At 37.8% G+C, this 27,286-nt stretch overlaps 1 protein-coding gene across 5 annotated transcripts in view; it reads right to left on the bottom strand.

Annotated features, from left to right (window-relative positions):
• Positions 1 to 27,286, bottom strand: part of JPH1 (junctophilin 1) — a 94,770-nt gene that overhangs the window by 20,307 nt on the left and 47,177 nt on the right. For all 5 annotated transcript variants that reach the window (XM_087751355.1, XM_087751339.1, XM_087751332.1 and 2 more), the window contains exon 3: positions 15,838 to 15,956. In XM_087751355.1, the coding sequence (XP_087607481.1) occupies positions 15,838 to 15,956 (119 nt within the window). The remainder of the gene's footprint in view (positions 1 to 15,837; positions 15,957 to 27,286) is intronic.

Raw genomic sequence — 27,286 nt, 5'->3', positions numbered from 1 at the left:
ATATCAACAAACAATTTCCACACAAAACATTTTCACAGTGCGAGATGCATTCCTTCTTAGAGGGAATGTTGTGAGAAACTCCACTAGGACTCCACTAGAAACGCTGCTCTTTGGGAACAGCAAAAAAAGTTTTGGGAGTGTAGGTTTCTCTTGAGCTAAGCTTGAGATACTATGCGATACAGATGAGAGCCTCTCACCATACTATGACAGAAGATGCCTACTCCTGCAGCCCTGGACTTGTACATGACTGAAATAGGTTCCTGTAAGACCCTATAGGGAAGCACAGGCTATAGGACTCTAGCAGCCTTGTCACCTGGGTGTCTCTGGTCCCCAGGGTGGCTGGCTGCCGCACAAGAAGTGAGGATCCTCCTTCCCCTTCTCCCCCTCCAATTTGTGAAGGCCCGGCCACAACCTTTAGATCAGTTAAAAGTCATTTGGATGGAAGGTGCTGTAATTATATACCCTGTGCAAAAATGCTAATTTGGGAATTACCTGGCATTACCAATGAGACTAGGCTTAATTAGGTCATCATAACTTGCAAAACTATATTTAAAAACTAGAGGTTGATGTGTTCTTTATTGTAGAGACTGATTTTGTTCTTCAGACATGTCCTCTCTATCTGTTTTTCAGAGGAAAATGAAAAACATGGCAAAACCACCTTCTTAACATATGGAAATAGCATTTAGGCAATTACTCCGTGCAATTTACAGTAAAAAAGGAAAAAAAAAAAAGAGACAGCTTGTGCTTAAGAAAAAAACCTCAACTTTATCAATAATTTTAAAAACATCTTATAATTTCTTCATGATACTCCTTCCACTCTTTTGTCCCCACAGCCTTACTATTCTTACAATTCAGGAAAAACAAGCATTTCATATTACAATTTTATTAGTCTTTTGAAAGCAAAAAAAGATTGCAATGCCACTAATGCAGGCTCTAGAATATATTATTTACAGAATATAATATTTTACAGAATCATAGAATCATTTAGGTTGGAAAAGACCTTGAAGATCAAGTCCAACCGTTAACCTAGCACTGTCAAGTCTACCACTAAACCATGCCCCTAAGCACCATATCTACACATCTTTTAAATACCTCGGGCCTGACTACCCTTTCAGTGAAGAAAGTAAATTTAAAGTTTAAAAAAACAGATTTAAAGTACTGTTGATGCTGAAATGATGTGATTCAATTTCAAGCTATATTAGAAGTAATTATTAGGTAAATATGCGCATATTTCTGCTTTTTAAACTAGAGTACACATTATGTGATGTAACCTAACTATCTCTAGTGCTACATAAGGAGTTGACAAATATATAGTGCTATATAAAGAGTAACCCAGGTAACAAATGACATTATAATTTCATGATTACAAGAAAATTTATGTTGCACTTATAGATAAATTCCACCCATGAAGCAGATACTTCACTCCCTAATTTTGTTCACACATATGCATTGTTAGCTGAAAGACTCTCAGTCTTCACTGCAAGGTTTACCAATTGTCTGTGAGGTAACGGTGACATGATCAAAGCTATTTGCTCAATCAGGACACTGCAGTCTATATGCAAACCTTCCAAGATTAGAGGCCCCTTTTTACTAAACTACTGAACACTTCTATGAAAAAGAGAGAATTCTTGCTCTGAAAAGTTCACAATCTATAAGTAAAATACAAAAGATAGCAAAAAGGTTACACCAATAGCCCATTTTACAGATGGGGGAGCTAAACCAAAGGGAAATCATGACCCAAAGCGCACGCTTCATCTGAATAATCTCTCTGAATTCAGTGGTCAGTCGTCAATAAAGCACTGTCTTGCTCAAAGGTTTGCTAAATCTTTGGTAAAGTGATAGCCTAAAGTTGCACGGGAAGCCTTTGTCAAAACTAGGAATGGAGTGCAAGTTTTCTGAGTAATCAAAAGCCAACACAGCACTTTGGCCGTAAGTTTGTCACATATCTTCATAAATGTCATCTTCCTGGAGAAGCTGAGAACTGCCTACTGAATCTGAATTCAAAGATCAGGAGAAGGAAATGGTAAACGATGAGTAAGTTTCTTACTGCACATTATATCCTAGTACCAATCCAGGGCGTGATATTGTTGAAGCAAAAGATGAAGTTTTCTGTGTTTAAATGCACTGTACTAAACAAGGAAAATATATAGTTTGGTGTTGGTACTACAGGTTGCTATATACTGTTCGAGAAATGAGCCGGTGAAAACCATCTGGTTTGTTATCTTCTGATATGATCAATGGTTTTCTAAAGTATCACTGTTGGCAACAATGTCTATGCTCTCACAATAAGATTTATTTGCTACTCTGATGAACATTAATAAAACTTGGAAAGCCTGGTGACCCATTAAAGGATCAATTAATATAGGACCTTTTTTCCTGCAAGCATCCAAAATGCTCTTATGTTAGGATTTTTCAGGGTAGGACATCTATTTTATAATAATTCCTCAGCGTTCAGGATGGCAACTATAGGTAAAGGAAATAAAAATCACCGTTCATCAGTCTGCTAAAAGAAGTGATTCGATGAGTCATTATGAAACTGCAAATAACTATACTCAGTAAATTTTAGAAAGACAGGGTTTTTTATTATTGCTTCATTGTGGAGATGTGTAGGGGGGGGAAGAACTATAATTAATGTCATTAGTACTTCCTCTGTTTTATTCTTATTTTTCTAAAGGTTATACTCATAACAGGAAAAAAAAAGGTTTTAACTGCTAGGCTGCTGGCTGGAATTCAGCCCAAATGAATGGAGGGCTGTGCAATGTCATGTGTAAAATGTGTTGATGAACTCAGTGGAGCAGAGATATGGTCATGGTTTTAGTAACGGTTGGCAGCCCTGTCTGCCATCTTGTCAGACTGAACTGGGACTGAATGGGGCTGGAAATTAAGAGGTGAGGATTATAGCCATAGAAAAACTGATGGATATAATGCAAGGGGCTTCAAGAGGCATAGGACTCTGAGAAATCGTTTCTGCCTGACGTAGATATGGTAGTTTAAGAGGTTACCAAGCCAGATGTCTGCAGTATCCTTCTGAGGATGTACTGCCCCAGCAACAGGACATGGAATGGTGCAGCTGCTTCATGGTTGGGTCAATGTGCAGCAAGGTATGTAAGATTTCTGTCCCCCAGACAGTAAGTGGGCACCTGACTTGATTGCCAAGTTGGAGGTGGGATTTCCCTAGAAAGAAATGCCCTACTCCTAGTGATGCATATATTTAATAATTCCTTAATTCGAAATGACATACGTAGGCCCTGTTGCCCTGTTTTGGCTGCATCTAAAGTTCGTTATGCCAGCTGGAATAATGGCTCTCCTTAACTGTACTTGAGAATGCTTTACGGAAAAAAAATCACACATTTGCTGAAGTTTAAAAATAAAGCATGTCACAAAAGAGAAAGAAGAATTGAAATGGAAGGGATTGTTGACACTATCTGGTGAGATTTAAAAGAAATCCAAGTCTGGATGCCTGCTTTAACTTTTAGCCTCTGATGGCAACTGCATTTTGGTGAGGTACGATCAACATTTTACATGCTAGTAATCAGCTTCTCTAGCAAGGGGCAAATCAAAGTTCTTGCCTGGATTAATTTTTAAATTCCATTTGGCTGCCTTACAATACTTGCTTTCTTCTTCTGGATTTACTACCACCAGCATGGAAGTACCATGGCTCTATGAAAGCGAACTACAAGGTAAACAAGAGGGAGAAGACTGCATGTTTTGCACAATCCAAAAATACTCTAAATATGTTTACCCTTTGGGATGCTTTGTGATCTTTCTTAGTTCACTCTCACTCCCAACTCCTCATTTCCTCCTCATCCTCCCTTGAAAATACGTTCCCTTCACTGAAATTTTCTCCAGTTTAGACTTCTAGGGCTTCTCAATCTGTTGTAGCTTTGCTGCTTCCTTAAGCACTACTCCTGGTAGCCTTTCTTCTCCTACTCCACTGGAGGCAACACTGAAACTAGCATGTGTCAACAGTTACTCACTCACTAGATCCATGAATGTCATGGAGAATGATGCCTACATGTATTTATTTTATGGAACTGTTGTGATTTGATCTGGCAGCCTGCTGTCCTTCAAACCATGTACTACTGACATGACCTAAAAATATAACACAAAGATTGCACATAATGTGATATTATATTATCGCCACAACCTGACAAAGCCACATCATCATTCAGCGATGTAAAAAGTTAGAATACACAAATATTCCACCTAGGACTAACTTTAAAAGGTAGCATCACTGAATATAAGCAGGTTTTAAAGCAGCCTTAAATGTAACCTTCCCTTCTTGCTAAGTAAAGATAAGCACCTACAACAGGCAATCACCCATAGGAATTGCTTATTAAGTGCAGAAGAACCCCAAACATACAAATTCTTGTGTATGAAGGTTGCCCTCTCAACTACTTTATCTATCTCTGCTCAGGAAGCAGTTTTGTGCAGCATCATAAACAACTTCCAGGTAGTTTTGCTAGAATACCTATCTACCATCTTTAAAATATCTGCCAGTACTTTATTTTCCTTGTTTTGTCAGCAATGAAAATGATGAGGCCTTCTGAAAACCCACATCAAACACTTCCTGTAATGGACTAGACAAAGATCAGGAGTGCTGAGTTAGTTATTTACTAGCCACACATACAGTGACACGCATACACTTTGGCCAAAACCAAGGCTAGTTTTTATGCCTCTATGTTTACTCTGCTCTGATGTTTACACAGCACAAGAGAGCTATTGGTGTGGCCTGTGAACTGCCTACTTTACTGCTAGTCTCTCTGCATTTCACAGAGGTATTTGTTGCAAAGTATATGGCATTATGTTATCTCACAGCGCTGCAAGAAACCTCTTGAAAATATTAAAACGTCTACTCAAGCACATGAACTTGAGATGTTAATAACAGCAATAACAACAAAAAAGGAAATGGACTTCCACCGAATGATCCACATCATATGCAACATCACAAACGTGTGAGCCTAGCAGCAGCATGACAGAACAGGGACGTTAGGGCAATTCCTATCTGTATGAAAACAGACTGCCTCTTCTCTCCCTTCCTATCAGTTCCTCCAAATCTGAAATTAATTCGAGTCATCCTACCATTAACATACCTGAATATAATATATATACAGTATTTTTGTATTTTTCATTTTTTGTATTCTCCAATAAATAATTAAAAAATAATTAAGGATAAAAGAATCCCTAAAAGTAAGAGCTTTTCCTCAGAAGTTTTCTAAATGCATTGTTATAGAGTAGACATACACACACTGAAAGATCTGAAGGCAGGAAAGAACAGACTAATGAATCTCAAAAACTGCCTGCAGTCAGCACTAAGTAAGAAGAATGTATTTATTCTGACTGTAAATCCAACCTCTGCTCCATTTCTGTGCCTGCTTTAGTAGGTGACTAAAGTAGCCATGACATTTGCAAAACAGGGTACAAAATTCATAATTGTATCTGCATAGTAGATTACAGACTGTAGGCCCTTATACTTTTGGATTCATTACCATCAGAAAAATGTAACAGATTTACCCTACCTGATAGATGTCACTTAGGAGTGCTGTGCAGCTCTCTCTAACACCTCACTGGGACATCAGCTTATGGACACAGAAATTGCTCACGACCAGCAACCTTAATTATTGCTTGCTTTACTTACCCTAACTCTCTGTTGATGAATACTGACAGAACTTCAAAAAATATTTGCAAGATTATATGGTGTTGCATATGGCTCCTGTATATAGGACAGGCTTCTTTTTTCCAGGCTAGATAATATACACACATTGTATTTAATGTGAACATTCCCAGCTAAATAACACACGTACTATAATCTACTTGAACGCTTCTGAGCCTGCAGGCTGTTTAATATGAGATAACTGAGAAGGTAAGCTTTTAGCTTTTTCACAGAAAATCTAAAGCCTACTTTACTTCAGCTGAGCTGCACTGGGGCATGAGGGAGACTGAAGCCTAGCGTCAGTGGATGTTTTACTGCTATTATTAAGAACAGTACATGCACCTCTGATCATGGGAACATTTTTCTGAAAACTAGAAAAAAATCCACTGGAAAATTTAGCAAATCATAACTGCAGCAGTAATGTTCATTAGGCTCCTTTATATCTAGCGTAAAGGATGGGCAGAAGTGAAAGGCTATAATTCTGTTCTCATCACAACTGCATATTCTCTGAAAAGATGAATTGTATATATATAAAGAGACTATTAATGTGGCATAATAGCTGCCAGTAGAATCCCAGTAGAGTCCACACTTCTTTACATTTCTCCCAGCACGTCCACATCTTTCTGATATGACGATGTCTAAAGTTATACATAATATTTCAGATTCAGTGTCACTGGGATCACGCAGAGAAGGGACCATTACCCTTCTTCTCCATGACGTGCTTCTTCTGCATATACAGCCTGGAAGAGTATTAGCTGCCTCTCCTGCCGTATCACATTTCAAGTGCATGGCTATCATCCTGCTCCATGGGAGTTTGGCAGCTGACCTCACCAGGAGCAGGGTCACATCTCATCTCCAACTGGCTAAGTCTGTCAGCCCTTAAAGGCTTCTCGTAGCACTTCTGAGGAGCAAGTCCCTGTCTTCAGTTTAAATACTAGGTCTGATAATTCTGCGAACTAGCTTGCATTTGGTGAGTGATCACTGCCATAAACGGCAGCACTCACTTTCAGCTACATGTGGAATGTCATTAACAACTTTGTTTTTCTCTGTTGCAGCTTCTAACATACCACTCACTATTACCTGCTGATTTAAATAATATGCTGTTCACCATATCATACAAATATGAACATAGCACCCATATTTGGCTAGTCTCAGAAGAGAAGACTCAGATGAGATGACTGCTAAATTGCTCGTCATTTTATTAGGCTTCTCTCTCCCTGCCATTTTTCACTTCCATTTGCTGTTTTTTCTTCTCATCAACAACCTCCAGTATTCCTATTGGAATCAGACAGGAAAACTATCTAAACACATTTGATTCTCCTTTTGAAAACATTATAGATTAGTAAGTGTCACGTCTTGTCTTTTGGCTAAACAGGAAAATACACTATATTTGATGAAGTTCAGGATCAAAACTTAAACTAGTTTGGCAGTTACGCTTTACATTAAAACCAGGATACTTTTGGCTGTTAATATTTATTGTTCATTGTTCTCTTAGTATATTCTCTCCTCTTGGATAGTGGTCATGGGTTTGCCTTTCTATTCCACATCAAAACTTTTAACATAAGCATCCCAGTTCCCAGTGGGAGACTGGTAATAGACTGTCAAAGTTGTATCAGATACATTGCCTCTTGGGCCACATACAAGTATGGAGGAAGCAGCAGTTTTTTCTTCCTTGCATTTGATTGTCTTTTCAGAATTTGATTATCATATACTGAGAACAATTTTAAACAAAATTTCTTACACAAACCAACCCTCAAGTTCCTGATGCATCTGTCCACGTATGCAGGTTTACATAGATAGTAGAAATTACTGAAATTGTAGTAGTTGCTCTGCTAATACAGACCAAACAGCTTCAGAATAAAACTGCAACCACTTCCGCAAGCAACTTGAAACAACCACAAAATGACATGATCTAGAGATTTTAGGAGGAGGAGAAAAATATTATTCATAGCTGTCAGATGCTTTTCAATACAATGGCATTGCTCTTCAGTAAATTTAATAACTGAGTGAAATTTTTGCCAAAGCCCTCTAACTTTTGGCTCTTTTAAAATCCTTATTTATCAAAGGAACAGTGCCTGCACTGTTTTTCTCTGAACACCTTTCCACTCTTCCACTAAAAAAAAAAAGCAGACCCTAGGATATGCACCCAGGGCTTGAGCTCTAGATGTCAGCACTTCTTATGCCTGTGGAATATGTGCCAATAAGGCTCAGTACTGGGAAGACATGAAATATATGTATGTCACCAAACAACCGAAATTACATTTGAATGATTTAGAAGGGCAAAGTAACATGGAGATAACTAGACAGTTTTAGAGTTCACCGATTCTAGTCACAGATTTAGATATGCATTACTGCCTTTACTTAAACTTCAGATATTTCACAGGGATTCATGATTATATGATAACGTTAGACTTCATTTTTTTAGAAGCTTCCTTTATCCCCTTGTGTTTATAGAAAAACCACTTGAAATTATGAACTTGAAAAATGCAAAAGCAGGAGTAAAATAAAGAGACTCAAAATTTACTGCTTTTAAAATATATGGTTTTATGAGTTTTCTTGGAGGGTAGAGGGTTAATCCAGTATTTTTCAATATTCAGAGACAGCATTCATTAAGCTGCATCGCACATCCGGCAAAATTAATTTCTTGTATCTAGCAATGGAATCAATTAAGAAGCTTAAGAGTCTGAAGTGGGCTAACAGAACTGACTGCTGCACTGCAAATGCCAGAACTACAGAAATACAACAATCAATTTAATTCTGGTAAAACTAGGGCATGTGATCTGCTTAGTTTTCCATCCTATTCTGGCTTCTTTCCCAACATATTCTTGATCTTTTGTATTTTAAGAGAAACCTCTCATCATGCCACTTAGCATTCTGACCTCACAGGGTCATTTCTTCCCCTTCACTTCTGCACTCTAAGTTTCATTTCTAAATTCTAAGTTTGCAGTATCCATTTACTGCTTCTCCAAATCTATCCCCTACTCTTCACAGTTTGGCAGTGGCCCCTCACAAAATACCTTCTGCTCTTCATCTGATACTTTTTGAGGAGCCTCTGCTGATTTCTTAGTCACTTCTCAGCATCAGTACTCTGTTCTCATCCTCCTTTGACACAGCTGGCCATTCTCCTCTTCTCAAACAATTCTCCTCTGTTAACTTCTGTAATTCATCCTTTTATTTCCCCCTCATTTTTCTTTCACTTTTTAACTATGCTTCCAAGGAAGATAATCTCAGATTACTCTGTTCTTGGTCTCTCTACCTTCTCTTTTTACAATCTTCATCCTGTTTAATCTCACTACCAATTCCATGCTGGCTGTGTTTCAGTTCCAGGTTTGACTCCTGTTCAGATTATGATCTGAGTGAATAACTGTTACAAGACTAATAGGTAGAAATCTTCATCTCCTTCAAATTCTCAGCATGATCTTCTACATCATACTGAACAATACTACATTACCTTACATTATTCAGGTCTATAATCTGAAAAACATCTTTCTTTTTCAGATTTCTCTCTACGCTATCTCTACTTCTATGTAAGTCTTCAGTCTTGCAGACTTTCTTGGAATAAAATGCCGTGTATATTAGCCATCTATTTCTCTGGCCTTGACGAACACAGAATGCAGCTGCGAAGATTATTTTTCTCTAATGTTCTACCCTTTCCTCTGAAATACATCTCTCGTTCCTCATTTCCTATAAAAACAACAGCAAAAAAGCTCACAGCAAGCATTAACTGCTTATGGTCAAGTAGCACAAGGCACTGTAAACAGCACAGCTGTAGAGATGTGCTAATGTAACCCTTATCACATGTTAAAACAATAACATGAGAAACCTTTTTCAACATAATTTAAGCCTTCACTAGTATAATAAAATCCTTTCAAAATAAATCACCATACTCTAGTGAAAATTAGCACTGTGAGGAAACTTCTCACAGTACAGACCTTGTTAGCTGAATTTCAACATAGAACAAATATTTATGATGCAGTTATAAATAGGATTTATAATGGAAATGTTGACACTGTGATAATACTCCCATGTGACAGACCCTACTTCATCTTGTCCTTGGCTGATGGACACTGCGGCAGTCCAATATAGAAATTTACTGGAGCAGGCCAACAGTGGGCAGGTTCTGTGTCCTGGAAGGAATGGTTCTTTTGGGGAGCAAATGAATAATTTTCAACAGGAGAAAGGAGGCAATTAAAACTCTAAGGTAGCACTGACCTCTTTCTCTCAGATTATACATGTAATTAACACTCCTATGGTGGCAGCTTAGATAGGTATACCTAGGCTAGAATTCAAGAAGCTACTTCAAGATACCAACATACCTGAGACAGCACTGAAGCTAGTCCAGGCTAGTTGCCTATCTATCTAGCTTTGTAGTCAGATCCTGCAGCTTTTACTAGGCAACCACAAGTTGTATCTAGATGCAAATTAACTAGCTCAGTACTTCATGGAAGCCTGTGAAAATTACAGTGATTGTAACAGCCTTATCTCTCTACAGGAAACTGATTCTCTGTTATTAGTTTTAAAAGTTAATTTGCTCAAAACTAATAATGAACATTTTTTCCTAAGCAAATCATTTGATTATGTGACTGAAAAGTATCTTGGAGAGATTGAGAAAGCATCCTGAAGAATTAAGGCTACTCCTTTGCAACCTGTCATTGCTTTGCCTTCTCCCAAGCACGCTCTTTTGTCCCAGATACATTCAGGAACGCTGGGGAGCAGGTTGAGCCAGCATGCGTGCATGGCAGTGGGGCAGGATGGGTGCAGACTGCCAGCAAGCTAGATGGGCCTCATACGGGGCAAAAGGAAAGATGTGGAAGGGTGGAGGCATCTGTACCTAGGACTTGGTGAGACTGGTGATAAAGCTGGAAGTCAAGTTGTGAAGACTGGTATGACAAGAGTTATAAAAAGAGAGGGGAGAACAAGAATAAAGCTTGAAACTGATACCTTTTCTTTTAACACACCTTCTTTCTTTGATTACCAAATACAAGAGAAGTACCTTAGGATACTTCTTATAGGCTCTGGCTTCTCCAGAGTTGTGTAGAAAGAGGACGGTGGCAATAAATTGTACAGAAAAGATGCCATAGCAAGAATCCCGGATCACACAGTTGTGTGAGGATGATGAAGCTGTACGTCGAATAATTTCAGAAAATGAACAGGCTCTTGTATGACTAAGAATAACTAGTGAGCTTCCGTATGCTTTAAGGCACAAACTGATGGCATGGTTGGTAACTCTGATCAGGCAAAATGCTCATTGTAATTGGCTTTTAAAATAAAAATATCTGGCCTGGTCCACATGCATTTAGCCAGTACATTCCAGTTAATTAGCATCAGGCAGAAATCTCTCTTTCCTGTCCATATGGAGTTTGCATTTTGTGAACTGGAGGAGGTGGAGATGGCAGAGAGGAGGAAGATGGGAAGGATGTGTTTTATTCCGAGGCTATAGACATCCACCACTGGTCAAAAGAGAACGGAAAACACAGTTGCTCTTTAAGGCATTAGAGACCATTAGAAATTGCCTTATCATAAGCTTAAAATGCTTATTTCTGAAACAAGTGATGTTCAGCATGTTAATACTGTTGCTGTAACAGTAACCGAACATTACAGGAAAAAAATGCTGGTAAAAAATTACAAATTCTTATTCTTTTTATTAGGAAATCTTTGTTCTCTGCTCATATATTTCAGCTAAAGAAATTCTGTCCATCTATTTAGAGAGCGTGAATTGATAAACTGCTCCTTGATTTCTCTCTTGCCTTGTTTAGGAGTTCAAAGGCTGGATAAATTTTTCTGGTGAGCCATGTATGTTTGCCTGGCAGCTGGCTGGCCTGACAAATAATCTGCCATAAACCAATTAAGATCTGAATTTCCAGACCATAATTGCTCCATGTTAAAGTGCCCAGACTGCTCTTACCCTGCAGCAAAGTAGTTTTACCCCTCTTTCATTTAATCAAATGTTATTCATTCAAACTGAATGAAAGAGCAGTATCCATTTGCTGCAGGATATATATGCACACAGACAATTATGGCTTAGCTGTCCAGTCCGTGCAAGTTTATGCTTTAGCTTACCTCCTGGTAGTTTGCAAGACTATATCCTAGAGATGGCCTGTAGAATTTAGAATGAATGGGTAAGTCAAAGCGTCCATTAACCTTGTGCAAGCCTAGAACAATATTCCCCCTTTTTACTGGGTGTCAAAAGCCTTTCTTTTCTCTTACACCTTTGATACAGCACTCCCATTAGTCATTTGCCTTTCTCTAGGTTTTAACAAGAGACACAAAACAGCATTTATTGTTTTTCTCTAAGCAAAGACAATCTCAAATTGTCCCTGGATGACTCCCTTGCATGAGGACATGACTCAGGTTTCATTTGTTTCCTGTCCTGGTATGCTCTCTTCCGACACATCTAGAAGTTTAGTGATGCAAAAACAAACAGGTCAGAGCTCAGATTTCTCAAAATTCATTTTATTTGGTGATAAAAAGGCCTGTAAGGTATGGCCTCTATACAGACTGCAACATTTGTTAAATTTACGAAACATATTTCCCAGGGAAGTGGTTGAGTCTCCATCCCTGGAGGTATTTAAAAGAAGGGTAGACGTGGTGCTCGAGGACATGGTTTAGTGGTGGACTTGGTAGTGATAGGTTAACGGTTGGACTTGATGATCTTAAGGGTCTTTTCTAACCTTAACAATTCTATGATTCTATGATATAGCACTGTGGGTAGGGCTCTGCAAAGATATACCATCCTCATTGCTATTAGTCAGTAGCGAAATCTGTGCTACAGCAAAAGTAAAAGCAGGGTCTTGCCTGAGACTAGCTTGAACAAGCTTAGGGAAAACAGCTCCCTGTAACCTTATAAGACCTTACACCATGGCACTGACCTTTTCAATCATACTTGCTTTCCTTATATGCAAATATTAGGGTAATCAATTACTGGGAAAGCAAAATCTCAAGATTAATACGGTACTTCAATATTCATGATTCAGACTGACATTATGATTCTCACCTGCTGAATGCTACTTTACTTCCTACTGCTTTGTTCTCCTTTCAGTCTCCTTTTAAACTACATTACGAAGCTAGAACCTCTTGGCAGCTTCTGATGAATGTCTTAATGAACACAAAGAAATGTGAGAGAAAGTAATTGGGAAGTAAGAACTGTCATGGTACAATGAGTGATGAATATTCATTGTAATTATAAATTGTGTGTAATACTAGGCTATATGGCCCAGAAGGTTGCTTTTTAAGAATCTGAAATTTAAGAGCTTTATCAAAAGATTTTCAAATATTTAAATGGACTTAGGCCGTAGGTAATGCAGAGATCACTCATTAAGATAGAAAAAAAATGCTTAACTATTGTTTACAGAGAGGTATTTGTATTTCACTTTTTTTCCTCTCTTTCTTTCAAGAGACTTCTTGATAGACTACGTACATTTATTCATTGCTGACAGCATGCTTGCCTACTGTACTAAACAGTTTAAGCAATCAGAGAAAAATTACACTTTCCCACAATAACTTATTTTCAAGACAATTTAGCACAATGGAAAGCTTTCTCTTAACTATAGTTTCAGAGACTAAGATACAATACTTATCATTACCTTTTAGTAGCACTAACAGAAACTTATAACGGTACTGTAAAAATAAAAAGCTCAAGCAACTGAGAAGGTGCTATTAGGAAGCAATAATGGTTACCTTGTTTTCATTCAAACATATGAACAATGCGATTTGAAAAGCAGGTATTTACTGCTGTTTGTGTAAGTGAATGTAAATGCTTAAAAATATTTATCTAGTTTATTACCATAAATGACAAAAGCCAATGATAACATTGTCCAGTAACTCATAGCATGACACTTGGGAAATACTTAAATAAGCAAATATGTGTACAGGTGAGTCTCAGGGTTAACTGGTACAACTCAGAAAGAATGTATCTGAAAAAGGCATTGTGAACACTGGATGGAAAGTATCTCTGACATGATAGTATTTGAAAGGATCACAACGATGTATGAATCTGGTGTTTTGCTGCAGCTTATTTGGGATAATTGAAATCTCATTAACATTTTGGCATCTTAAAGTTACTTAAGAAATGGGAATAGCAATTTTTTTTCAAATGCCTACAAATATGATGTATTTGACCATCTTGAAAATAATGAGGAAATTTAAAATTTAGACTCCAAAAGAGGTATTTATCTTTTGATAGGTAGCTAGCTAATTGATAGACATTTCCACACAAAGAATAAAGTAAGTAAACTTTGAGAGATGTTTTGTTACATCACTGTACACGTATACAACCACACTTGGGGAAGGGATACAACTTTTTCCTTCTGTAATTGGAATAAAAGTTTTAAATGAGAGGAAAATAAGAATCCCGCACCTTCTCTCCCCACGTCTCAGCCAATTTGTCAGCAATGCTACTTCATATCCTGTGGCAGGAAGTAAAAAAAGACACCTAAAAATTCTTGATCTGGGGGACTTCTTGGTGTCAAATTTCACACCATCAGATGTTTGCATTTTCTCTCGAGTACTCTAGCCATTTCTTTATTTCAATGGTTTGGCAGCTTTGAAATACTTTCATTCCAAATGCTTTAATTCCCTCTTACTTCTATCTTCTATCAAGCTTTCCTTTGACAGGGTCCTGTTATTAGTTCTTTGCAGGGCTAAGATTATGACTTCTTAACTTATGACTGGTAAGATGAACTGCTGCTATAAATTGGGAGTTCATCAGTTGATGGAAGAATGAAATAATGAAGAACAAAAAAGACTTGGATATCACAGGAGTAAGTATGGGCCACTAATACAAGTCCACAGGAGAGATTGTATTGAGGCCATTTCCAACAGTGAAAGGTACATATTGATACCAGTTCAAAGCCAGTAAAGTCTTACTACTGGAAATAGTTCTGTTGAGCTTTACCTACAGTTCTGGACAGTGATGTTCAAGAAAGATGCATTTATGTCAGGATGGGTACAAACAAACGTTGCAAGACTGATAAGGGGAATGGAGATTCTAACCTGCATGAAGTGAACAGCCCTTGACTTACACACTAAACAAAGAAAAGAGTGCCCCAACCCTCCCAACCCCAAAATAAACAGACTGCTCTCTACAACTAAATACTGAGGAATAAAGAAGAAACCAAGTATTCTTTAAGCTAACTGACAGTAACGATTTAGTAACAAGTTATATATAGTGGTCATTTATACTAAAAGTTGAAGGAAATAGGTGGATTGTTAGAAAATGATTCTATAAAATGTTGAAGAATGGTGTTTGATTTTACAGGTCACGATATCAGCCTGCATCCACCATATGGGCACATTTAAGTATCAAGGGGTTTGTGTCTAAAACAAGGATGTGCAGAAGATGAAGGCAAGTGAAAATGAATTTCAGAGCTATAATCTATATTAGCGTACAAGTGCAGGCAAGTCCTTGAAAAGTAATAACAAGATATGACTCAACTCATTTGACAGGTGAAAGAAAGGACAGACTTATGAAAATAAATTAAATTGGCAAGTGGAGTTCCAGTTTATCTATTAAATCTTAAGCTAAAGAGCAGTACACAAAAATATCAACCTCATGGAAAGACACCGGAAAAACAAAGCAAACACCATTTTGCTTCTTTTTATAGCAACTTTCCAAACCATGTGACAGGTAAAAATGGGTTGCAATGTTGATACAGGTGACACAGATTTAATTCAATGATACTTTGAGTATGGGACTAATGTTCCACAGAACACCACAGGCATAACAAAGACAGATTCCCTCACAGGTTATGTATGTGTAATGGTAAGGCATTTTCCAGAACTCAGTCCTTAGCTAACCAAGACTTTCAGTAATTTCCTTGGACAGTAAAAAAGCTAAGAATCTTTCCCCTAATAAACACACTCTAGAAATAAACCAAATTTCTGTTGATTTATGTTCTCTGAAGTCCGTCTTTGACATCATCCTGAAGAAGCTATTAATTTGAGGCAAAGTTGTATGCTTGATGCTGACTTTTCGACACTCAACTGTTTTTATACAAAGCAACAGTCACCAAATGATTGAAAAATTAAAACAAAATCTCCTTGAGCAATGTAGACTCTTCATTAACTACACATTACTATTGTTTCTGTATAAATTATATTAAAAATGAAATCAACTTTTTAACAATACAGAAACCTTTCACTGCAAGAAAAAAAATCTAGCCACAAGAAAACCGATCTATAATTACCTGGTTGGTAGAAATTTGGTGAAAGTTCTCTGGCAACTGCTCTTGCAATATCACATTCCTGGCGAGCAGCCTGAGCAGCCTGATCCGCAGCATCAGCTTTAGCTCTTGCATGTGCAGTTCTGTACAGAGTAGAAAACAGTTTATATGCAGAGGAGTCTTTTATGAGTTGCATCAATAATGTGAGAGCAAAGGACTACTGTCCTCAGCTACCATACACCATACTGTATAGTGCACTTATGCCCACTTGCTGTGAGTAACTGCAAATCAGTCAAAGTATTTCAGAATTCCTCTCAGTTCTTCAGTCCTGCTCACCCTTGTATCACATTTACTTGTAGGTACACAATTTACAGCCCAAGTTTGTAATTAAAATTTCTAACTAGAAAAAAATGGTATTTGACCAAAACCTGGGATTATGATTTTAATACACGTTACCAGAATGTGTACAGAAAGGTACAGAAGGTCAGACTGGGCCACCACACCGACTCCTAAACAGGCGTCTGTGAGATCAGGATACACGGTGTTCAAGGGGCCTGTGGAATGCTATTACCTTTACATTTCAAAGTTAACGTTCAATGCTGGGTGCCATGTCAAATTTTTTGAAGGGCAAAATTGAGGTACGTTGCCCCAAAAATCTGAGAAATGTCTTCCACAGTCAGACCATGTTGGAAAGGAATGGGATGGAAAATGTGTTTGATGCTTCAATAGGTATTTCTATAAATGGGGACTTAACAGTTTTAAATTCTTGTAACTCACTGAATTTCAAATCCAAAACAATCTGAAAAGGCAACTTTTCTGAAGTCAAGACAACAGTTTGGAATACTTTCATAAAGTAATCTGCCCTCTGCTTCCACTTTTTTCCTTCTGCTGTTTCTTAAAAAGCCTCAAGAACAGCTTGTGCAAGTACCTCTGATTCCAGACCGTGCAAATTGATAGTTGTGTTACTGCAGGATTGCATCACTGTTTGTCCCATCTTCCCTCCCCACTTCATTTTTGAAACAGTCATCTGTTTAAAAATTCCTGATGGCAATGATCTCTCTCTGCCTTTACAGCATTAGCAGATAGCCTAGAGCTATGAAATGGTTCATTAGAACGGAGGGGAAGCTAAACATGGCAAATCAGCAGAGGTTTTTGAGCATCTACAGATATTAATAACATTTCTAAATCAGACATATTAAAGTTCATGATCCCAGCAATTTTCTCATAACATTCTACTAGCAAACTGACACTTAAGTAAGAAAAAAATTAGTTAAAAGGACAACAGCAGCAGCAATTTTTATCCCATGCGCCTGGTGATACTAATCAACAGCAATCAAATAAATGAAAACTTGTCAACAACTTCGCTGTAAAAATTCAGTTTTATTTTCAAGGAATAAAGAAGAGTTCTATGTGTTTTAGATGAAGCAAGAATTGAATGTTAGTATTAACCAGAATGAGCACCAAGAGATTAACAGTATGGCAGACTTTGCATTTCTAAAAGGATGTTTAATCCCGTAGGGTACTAGTATAAACACAGACATAAAAAAACCACATAGACAGTTTCATCAGTGGTGCCTGGAGAAGATTTATTTAAGTTACATCCTCCCTAAAATGTGTGAGGGGATAAATGTTGAATGTTATTTTAAAGCTTAGCTTGTCATAATTTACTGGATAAATATCAGCTTGTGCTGCCTTCTCGCAGGTCCCTCTAGGTCTCTGAGAAAAAAGATAATGAGCAAATAAGCAGTAACACCTTCGACTTGTACTCAGGATGGGGGAAAGAAACTGTTAATCAAAACAAATACACCGTATAATCCCATATGTGTTCTGTGCAGTTCATGAATGGTTGTACGGTATGTGCTTGCTTAGTAACAGTAATCAAACCCGTTCTTTCTCTATAATCATTATTTTCAATTAGATGAGCTATTCTTAGCTCCTGCATAATTATGTCTATGTAGCATAAACTTAATGAAGCAATCCTAGCACTGGGACATTGTTTTGTGAGACAATAATGTAGTCTGCACATAGATAAACTAGACACTGATCATCCTTTTGTGATGATAGAACAACCATAGAACAACTATAAAAATAGTCTAATACTATTGCCACCGCTGCAATAGACATTTTAAAAGCTAATACACAAAATGACCAGCACCAGGAAAACATACTGCCAAGATAGCACAGTTATTTATTGATGCTTGTGAATTTTCTATATTATTATATCCAAGAAGCAAATCACACATCCTGCCCAAACATACAGCATCAATTAGTTAAGGAATTAAATGGTGACATGAGTAATAAGCTAGTGAAACTCTGTCACATGAAGCTGGGCAGAAGCAAGTCACAGCAGGAAGAAGCCAATGGAACAGAAGGTAAATGAGCACTGCTTTCCTTGGCTGCCTTATCTCACACCTTTTTTTTCCATCTCGCACTTCCTGCTATTCTGCCCCTTTTGTACTCACAGTCAGGAGTTCCAGCAGACCAGAACAGGAGCGACTGTTCAGACGTGAACGCTGCCAAGGCATGTCTCAGCGACACACTTGAGCAGAGCCTCAGTGCTGTGCTGTTGCTGAGAGACGACGCAGCAAGAGGAACTAAATAGGCACCGGCGGGTAAGGCACAAGAACAGCGTTTATGCTCCTGAGCAGGCCTTCGAACAGCCAAACAGAAGTGTGCGCACGTGGCTGTGCGGAGACACTTCCCTGACAGCCTCTTCAGCAAGCATCGTCGATGACATATGGCAAATGTGAAAAGAACAGGAGAAACCGGCACGGCGGGTGCTTCTGTACAGAAGAGAAGCACTGTGCTTCGCCTGTGAACACAGGCTCTTCATTATTTGCATTATTTGCTATTCATCACCTTGGCATTTGGATGCTTTACTGGCTAACTTCAGCAATGTGTACTTTGTTATCTCAATGTGCAACTGCATATTCAGACATTTCTTTTACTTTCTGCACACTTACTTGTAAGTGTCAGACTCAAATAATTTTTCTGTGGCTATTTAATTTCCTGCTTTTTTTTATAGTGACTTCCACACTTGATTTGTCTGTATGTTTTCCAGATTACCTGCTTACAGTTACTGCCGCTTGGCACTACATTTTGTTTGTACTTGTTTTATTCTGCCTTGCACTGACCCCCACACTATCAGAGTGTTATTGTCAGAGACCATGGAGAAATATGCTAGTTTTGAATGACAACGTTTATAAGGGAGAGCTATCAGAGCAGGGTAGCCCCACTGAAATAGAATCCATTTGCTCCGTTTATGCCTTACACCGTTTGGGAAAGCCTTCTTCACCTTTTGTTCCTGGAATAATTTTGTCACTGTGAAGTCTTGAAGTTTTGTTTATTATCAATAACTATTCATGGAAATTTAAGTGTCAAAATGACCCACATTTAAATGACCACCATCTACTTGGGAATTGCTTTTTTCCCCAGAGCGCTCTATATCTTTTGCCGTGACAAGAAATCTTTATGAGAACTTTTAAAAGAGAAAACTCAAAAAAATGTCTCCTTTCCTCTCCCCCAGCCAAGAAAAAGACTGCAATAGGCTTTGCATGCTGTTCCACACATTCTCCAAGAAGGGTCAATCTGAAGTTTCAGCAGCAAAATAGAAACTGTGCAGGGAAGTAGGCAGCAATCCACAGACTGCAAAACAGTATGGGTAAATAACGAGTAACCTGCTTTGCAATGCTGCATTCAGGTTCTAGCCCACAGCAAAGGACCTTTAACGATACTTCCTTTAGGTGAACAGGCAGTCCTTTGGAAAAATTCATTCTCAGCAACTGTAACACATAATACATATTATTAACTTTTGAACTGCCATGTGTTTTTACATGCGTATCGACTTGAAACTATCATCCTACCATTAATATTCCATGTGATGTCTCAAACGTGCTTGAAAGCTTTCAAACCAATATAAGATTAAAGTATTTAAAACAAAACCAATTCATATTTAGAGGGACAGTCTACCACTTAGCTAACGAGTCCACAGTGGTGGTAAATGCAATCAATACAGGGACAAAATTAAGTTGTATCTGTGGCAGGAATCAAACTGTAGTTATGATTAAAAGGAACCCACAGCTATAGCTCATGCAGAGTGTTGATACCAGGTGACCGCATGTGGAGTCCCTGTATCTACCAGTTTCTGTCATCAGCGAGTGAGGGCTGGAAGACCAACGGTTAACTGAATAACTTTGCTATTGCTAGAAATTTTATTTGGACTCATATCATGGTCTCATTTTGACCATGAAGCCTAAGCCTTCTAGACTGTGGGACAACTGATGCCATTACCGATACCTTTCTTTTCTGTGTTTGGTTGGGTAAGTAAACATATACATCATTTTAGCTATACTCAAGAGATCATAAGTACAGTGTCAGGGACTTCCTGCAAGCAATCTCCCCTTCCAGCAATACTACAATCAGATTTCTATCTACTTATGTCTGAAAAGTGACTTGAAGGAGGAGTATTGAGGGCTGAAGAGCTTAAACATTATCTAGCATTCTGCAGCAACAATGCTTATATATAATGCCATGTGTCTGGAATGCATTATGTAATGTTTATCTGAATTTAAACCCCATTTAGAACTGTCCATCATCCTCCAGATTATTTTGTATTTCCATGGTATCCTTCAACGCACTTGTAATGCTGCCTCATTCAAAATAAAAATTACATTACATAAAAATGTAAGCAACATAAAAATGTAAGCAACATATGTTTATTTTGTTTCATTTTTCAGCTTTTATTAAACACACCGATTCCAGCATAAAGCTTTCCAGAAGCTTGCTTCCTATTTCTTAAAATGATACAAATAATTTTCTCTGTTTCCTATGTGCCAAATGTATGAAACACAATTATGTTCCCATCAGATTATCCTAAATTAATAATCTTAACAATGCTACTTATTAACAGATTTCCATATTATCAAAAAAATCAGTAAAGGCTAAACCTACATGAAGTTCTCAGAGATGTACTTAATTAATGACAGCTATCAGGTTTGTCTGAGTAACATTACATATTGTGGGTTACTAGCCATATCATCCTTTTTGACACTGGAATTCTCAAAAAAACAATCCCATCTTCCTAAATTCTAAAATTCAGTTATTTTTCTAGAAAGCAAAGAATTTTCTGTTGTTTTTTTCCAGGTATGAAACTTCCGACATTTTTACATTTCTTTCTATCTGTTGGAGGCTCAATTCTGAAAAACCAAGCTTGATAAAATCGCTACAGAGATCAATAGCATTTCCAGGAAAAGAGGAGCTGGAGAGGAAGAGGGAAACTTTAAGGAATGATTCTTTGGTAGTTTAATTTTCTCCTTGTCCACATTTTATTTCCATATTCTTCTGACACTACATATCAGTAATGAATGCTAGGTAATTATCTAGCATCTATGCATTTTTTAACACCACAGGTGAGAGACTGGCATTTATCAAGTGTGCTAGTCATCCTCCTCAGCTAGGTAAAAAACAATGTTCTGCTATGGTAGGATTAAAAAGACAGCCGTGCACACCTACGTAGAGCCACCTAAGAACTCTTGGCTTCATCACTCTCAGCAGCTCACTGCTGTGGTATACCTCGGAAGTGAGGGTAGGTCACTGAACACCCACAAAAAATGGCAGTCTCAGAGAGAAACAGAGAGAGGAAAAAGACTGACTTACAGATACTGCAATACGAGAGCTTCATCTCAGTGAGAAACTTAAAATGCTCCTGAACTACAGATTGAATTGACCAAATGAGATATATGTCCTCAATCACAAAGTCTGAACTTAAAAACTCTTCAGAGTGCTTTACTTGATCAATCTCCTTTGTGCTTTGCTAGATTTTAGTTTGAACCAGCCGCTCTGTCTTCATGAACTACCTTCACTCAGGAACTGGACTACCTTGGTACTACCAGTAAAGTCTCATGTAGTGAAGCATAAGCAGATCTATTGTGTACACACTGCTGGCACATTGATCCATATCATCTTACCTAATGCATTTTGCTTCTGAAAACTCCTCCTTCCCTGCCTATATCCATTTCTCAGTTTTTTTCAGTCCTAACTCATATTAGAAGAACTGAAAAAATACTAACCTTGAGTTAACAACAACTGAAAAACTGAGGAAATTCCTTACAATTGGCAAACAACCAACCTGATTTCAGTACTTGAAAAAATAGCCTGGGGGTGATGACTGGTTAGCCAGATGTCAGTGTTGGGCATAAATAACAGCAAAAATAAACTGTGTTTACATCCATAAAGATTTACAGGCTAATAGTATATAGTGCCAGACATCATGCTTTAACAAAGAGTAGATTTTGCCAAATACTTCATACACATGTAAAGATTATGGGTCCTATACCTTATCTAGATTGCCTTGATTTAACATACTTGGATTGTTTTCAACGTTTCTGATTTTGTGCCCTATGGCAGCATAATTAAACAGCAGCATAAATTACATGCAATTAATAAGGCACATCAAAATGGATTAAAAGCTAACTCTGACACATCTCGAACCTTAATGCAGAAGACATCAAAGAAAAGGGTTGATATGTGCATTTTACCTTAGGAATTGTTTTTTGCTCCAGAGTTGTTTAATATTTTACTTTTATAATGTCTCAGTACAAACTATAACATACTATGGTGGAGTTGGCAGATTACACAACTTCTGGATTCCAAAAACCCTAAGAGGACACTTTACTGTAACCTAAAATTCAATGCTAACAACTTCAAAAACCATTGCATTTAACTGTACTGAAACAGAACACTGGGAAACAAAAAATCTAGCCAGTATGGGAGACTGTCATGGAAAGTAGCACAGAAGTATGAGGTCATGCTGGCTAGCCCCACACACTGCGGCACAAGGAAGGGTTAATGTGGTCTTTACACATGTAGAGACGAAAATCAAGTATAAACAGGAATTTCTTCTTGCTGTACTATGTAATCCAGAATCTACAAAACCACTATTGGAACGATGTCCAGCTCATCTATGTCTCAAGAAGGAAAAAGAAAGGTCAGGACCACAGAATAACTGAGGTTCTAAAAAGAAAAGCTTTTTAACTTAAACTTCTTGAGCCTTATTATCTACTCATTATTGCAGAAACACTGAGAAGCCACTTATCATGGTGCACACACAGATATCTGACAGTGGAAAATGGGGAAGACAAAATGGGGAAGACAAGTGTTTCAGATAAAGACATAACCAGTCCAACAATTAGAAGGTAAATTTGGGCATAGTCAACCTTGAAATGTTTTGGGTATAGTTTACAGAGAAAAACATGGATCCTTCTAAGTCTTTGAAACGATACTAGGCAGTGTACTAAAAGTCCTCTTTAATCCATTTTCTGAGAAAAAAATGACATGGCCTTTTGTTTACAGGAAGTGAGATTAGATGATTTAGGGACTGTTTACATTAGGTATTTCAGACATCTGACGTACGTTCTTCGATCGTTTCATTGGAGGCACCCCTCTCACTCTGTTAAAAATAAGAAACTTGAAGTATTTACAGCTTGGTCCTCTGAACTGTGTGGAGGTTAGACTCCTGCAGTGGTCAGCATGAACATGCTCTGCTGTGCCTACAAATATATGAATAGTCTTATGGCAAACACCAATCTATCTGTTTGTTGAGAAATCGGCCACCTTCTTAAGCCAAGATTCAGAACCTGTTTGTATTCTCCTTTAGACTTCTATGGTCCACATCAATAAAACCAGAACTGCTCAGCAACTGAGGGGTGCCAAGGTACACATTTCTGTAACTTACGCTAGTCACATGTGCACTCAGCCGTTCAGAAAAAATTTAGGTGAATGAACTATAGCCTCTCAAAAAAGAAGGCATTTCTGAAAATTCACTTTTAACAATTGAGATAAATTAGTTCAATTTCCCTAACCTGTCTTTCAGGCCCTCGCTCTTGCTCACCTGTTCGGAAAAAGACTGACATGCACATGTCTGAATTTAAAAAGTGGGTTTAGACTGATGTTAAGCACCACTAGAGATGTTGTATTTACATGGTACTCTCCCTAACCTTAGTTGTCCCACTAGCCTGGCATTGTTTATGTGCATGCCAGATAATCTGCCTCGGATAATGGAGTTGGCTCTTCATGTGATGTATTCAATTTTATCCATCATTCTGTCAGGAGCTTGAATGAATGAAGTTTTGCTTTCATATTGATTGTGCTTCACCCTAGCACTGGCACAGAAATCTTGAAGATGGCACAGTCTTCAATTTCAGCAAGATAAGCAGCATCATTTCAAGCAGAAAGCAAGTTTTCCTGTGGGGCAACTTACACTTTTGGCAAAATACACTTCTGTATAGTAAGCTCATAGGGTTTTTTCCCCATCTTTGCCAATGGTGATTCACTGCCAGTACCTTTTCATGTTACTAAGTGTCAAGTACACCTAGAGAAAAGTATAAATCTTGATGTGCATTTGTCTGTCCTACTTTATAGGACAGACTATATCGTATCCTACTTTATAGGATAGACTATAGCTTATCCTATTACCAAGTCTCCTTAGCGAGCAATATTTTCTTCCAGTTCCTTGGCCACACAATGTTAATTCCTAAAGACAGGAGGTTTTTTGGAAAGGGGTAAAGGAATATCTGCAAATAATTTGTTGTTTCCGATCACCAAAGCATATTGGTTGACTGAAGAGAGCTTCTGAAACTATCTGGAAGTGTAAAAAAATAGATGCATATTTGAGCTTCAGCTGCTCTTGATGACATAGTTAAGTGAAGAAAAAAAAGGAGATAAATATGTTTCTCTTTCCTACATCATAAAATATGAGCTTAAAGGAAAAAGAACCCCATGTAATAAGGATTTGGCACAGAGAACGCGAGCCTGCTCAAGGAAATGGGAACACATGGACCATTATGATCATTTGCTTAGAGAATTTTCAACGCATTACACATTTCCCCTGACACACTTTTTTCTTTTTCAACTGTTCTCTACCTGGGACAAACGAAATAAAACAGTGGGTATGACAACTCCTATCATTAACACCAATACCTGGCAGCTCTTCTAGACTCTGCTTGTAAGAAAGCAGCAACATACCATCATCCCAGGGATACAGCTAGATGAAAAATAAGAACAGTTCACATGAAGAGACCAGGAATTACTTTTCTATCAAAATGGATTGTTTTTCTTTTTTCAATTTTAAAACATTATCTTAGTATTTACAGGCTGGATCGTTGGGCCGGGGCCAACTGCATGAGATTCAAGAAGGCTAAGTGCCGGGTCCTGCACTTGGGTCACAACAACCCCATGCAACGCTACAGGCTGGGGGAGGAGTGGCTGGAGAGCTGCCTGGCAGAAAAGGACCTGGGGGTGTTGGTTGACAGCCAGCTGAACATGAGCTAGCAGTGTGCCCAGGTGGCCAAGAGGGCCAATGGCATCCTGGCTTGTATCAGGAATAGTGTGGCCAGCAGGACCAGGGAGGTGATAGTGCCCCTGTACTGGTGAGGCTGCACCTCGAGTACTGTGTTCAGTTTTGGGCCCCTCACTACAAGAAGGACATCGAGGTGCTGGAGCGTGTCCAAAGAAGGGCAACGAAGTTGGTGAAGGGTCTAGAGCACAAGTCTTATGAGGAGCTGCTGAGGGAGCTGGGGTTGTTTAGTCTGGAGAAGAGGAGGCTGAGGCGTGACCTTATTGCTCTCTACAACTGCCTGAAAGGAGGTTGTAGCGAGGTAGGGGTCAGTCTCATCTCCCAAGTAACGAGTGATAGGACGAGAGGAAATGGCCTCAAGCTGCGCCAGGGGAGGTTTAGGTTGAATATTAGGAAAAATTTCTTCACCGAAAGGGTAGTCAAGTATTGGAACAGGCTGCCCAGGGAGGTGGTTGAGTCTCCATCCCTAGAGGTTTTTAAAGAACAGATAGATGTGGTGCTCGAGGACATGTTTTAGTGGTGGACTAGGCAGTGCTAGGTTAACGGTTGGACTCGATGATCTTAAGGGTCTTTTCCAACCTTGACGATTCTATGATTCTATGATCGATTCTATTTTTCAGCCTTCTACTGATTTTTACCACTTTCAATCACTTGTAAAAATAAGAAAAAAATCAGAAAATATGAAATCAAATTTCAACTTTTAGAAAACAAAACATTTTAAATTATTTTTATTAGAATAATTCTAGTTAGAATACTTTTAGAAGCTCTATTAATCAGTAAACTTATTCATGAAAACTGTGTCAAACATCGTCCTTGGCAATGTATTTCGTAACCTCTCCTCTACAGAGGGTTGATATGCTTTTTAAGCATAAGATTTTTTAAAATTTTAGGGCAAAAAAAAGTCCACAGTGTTACAGATATTTTAGCAGAAAACACCAAAATATTTGTAGAACAAAATACGTAATATAAAAACAGTATCTATTCTCTCTTCACATCATAATATAGATAACTTTCAACACACTGGCTGCACAAAAATTACATTACAGGAAATTACAGGAAAATGTGAAAATTTATTTAAAATTCCGTGTTTTTTGCTGGCTTCAAAAATATAAGATAAACTCCACAATCATAAATACTTCTAAGAGTATGCTTCATGCTTTTCCTAAGTGACTTTGGCAGTCTGTAACTTATTATAGTTCTAGTACCCAAATCCAAAGACTTCATTACTGTGATTCACGGAGGAAAATATACTGAAAAAAAGTCATAACTAAAGGCTTAGTGGCTTGGTGCTCATTTGTTTTTCTCTCTTCCAAAAGCTGTAGCACACACATTTATTTCTGCCATTTAATAATAATAAGAATAAGAATAAGAATAAGAATAAGAATAAGAATAAGAATAAGAATAAGAATAAGAATAAGAGTAAGAATAAGGAATTGAAATCTTTGTAACAAATAAAACCAGAAAGGATACATTAACCATGGAATATAGTTTTAATCTAAAATAGTTCTGGGGAGGCTTGAAAAAATATTGAGAACATAATGGCAAACAAAATAATTCTTTACAAGATATAACAGTGCAATTTATGCATGTGTATATTTATAACTAAAAAAAGAATGTGGTAATTAAGGTCTTTAAATAACAAACATATTGACATGAATTCAAACAATCTGTGGCAATGCTAGTTTTTTTGAACAGTCCTTTTAATATCTTTAGGCATTAAAATCTAGTGGGGAAACAAAACTGCAGTATTTTCATCCTTTTAAAGGCATTAACTGCGTGTGTTTAAATTTAATGTTTGTGTCCTTAGCAGTCTGACAGGCAAAACTGAATTGGGCTTATTTTTCTTTGCATGGTTCATTTCTGTTCCCCAAACAGGTGCCAGATGTCTAGAAAAACAGCATTGATAGAAAAATGTCTAGCAAACTATTCAGGGATTAGTTCTTCCATTTTCAGTTGTTACAAATTCTCTGACATGTTTAAAGATAACTGTTAAAAAAATTCACAGAAATACTTGAATAACAGAAAACACTGATATGTTATATCTGAACAGCTTAACTAAGCTCTCCAGGAAAGGCAAGTGCTCAACTGTAGGGATGGTTGTATGTGATTTGACTTTTCTCC

Source organism: Nipponia nippon, unplaced genomic scaffold, assembly GCF_047370975.1.
Source record: "Nipponia nippon isolate SJK-2023a ecotype South Korea unplaced genomic scaffold, ASM4737097v1 scaffold_1, whole genome shotgun sequence".
Classification (NCBI taxonomy): Eukaryota; Metazoa; Chordata; class Aves; order Pelecaniformes; family Threskiornithidae; genus Nipponia; species Nipponia nippon.
The sequence above is the reverse complement of the archived record's forward strand: the minus strand, read 5'-3'. Positions and strand labels throughout refer to the sequence as shown.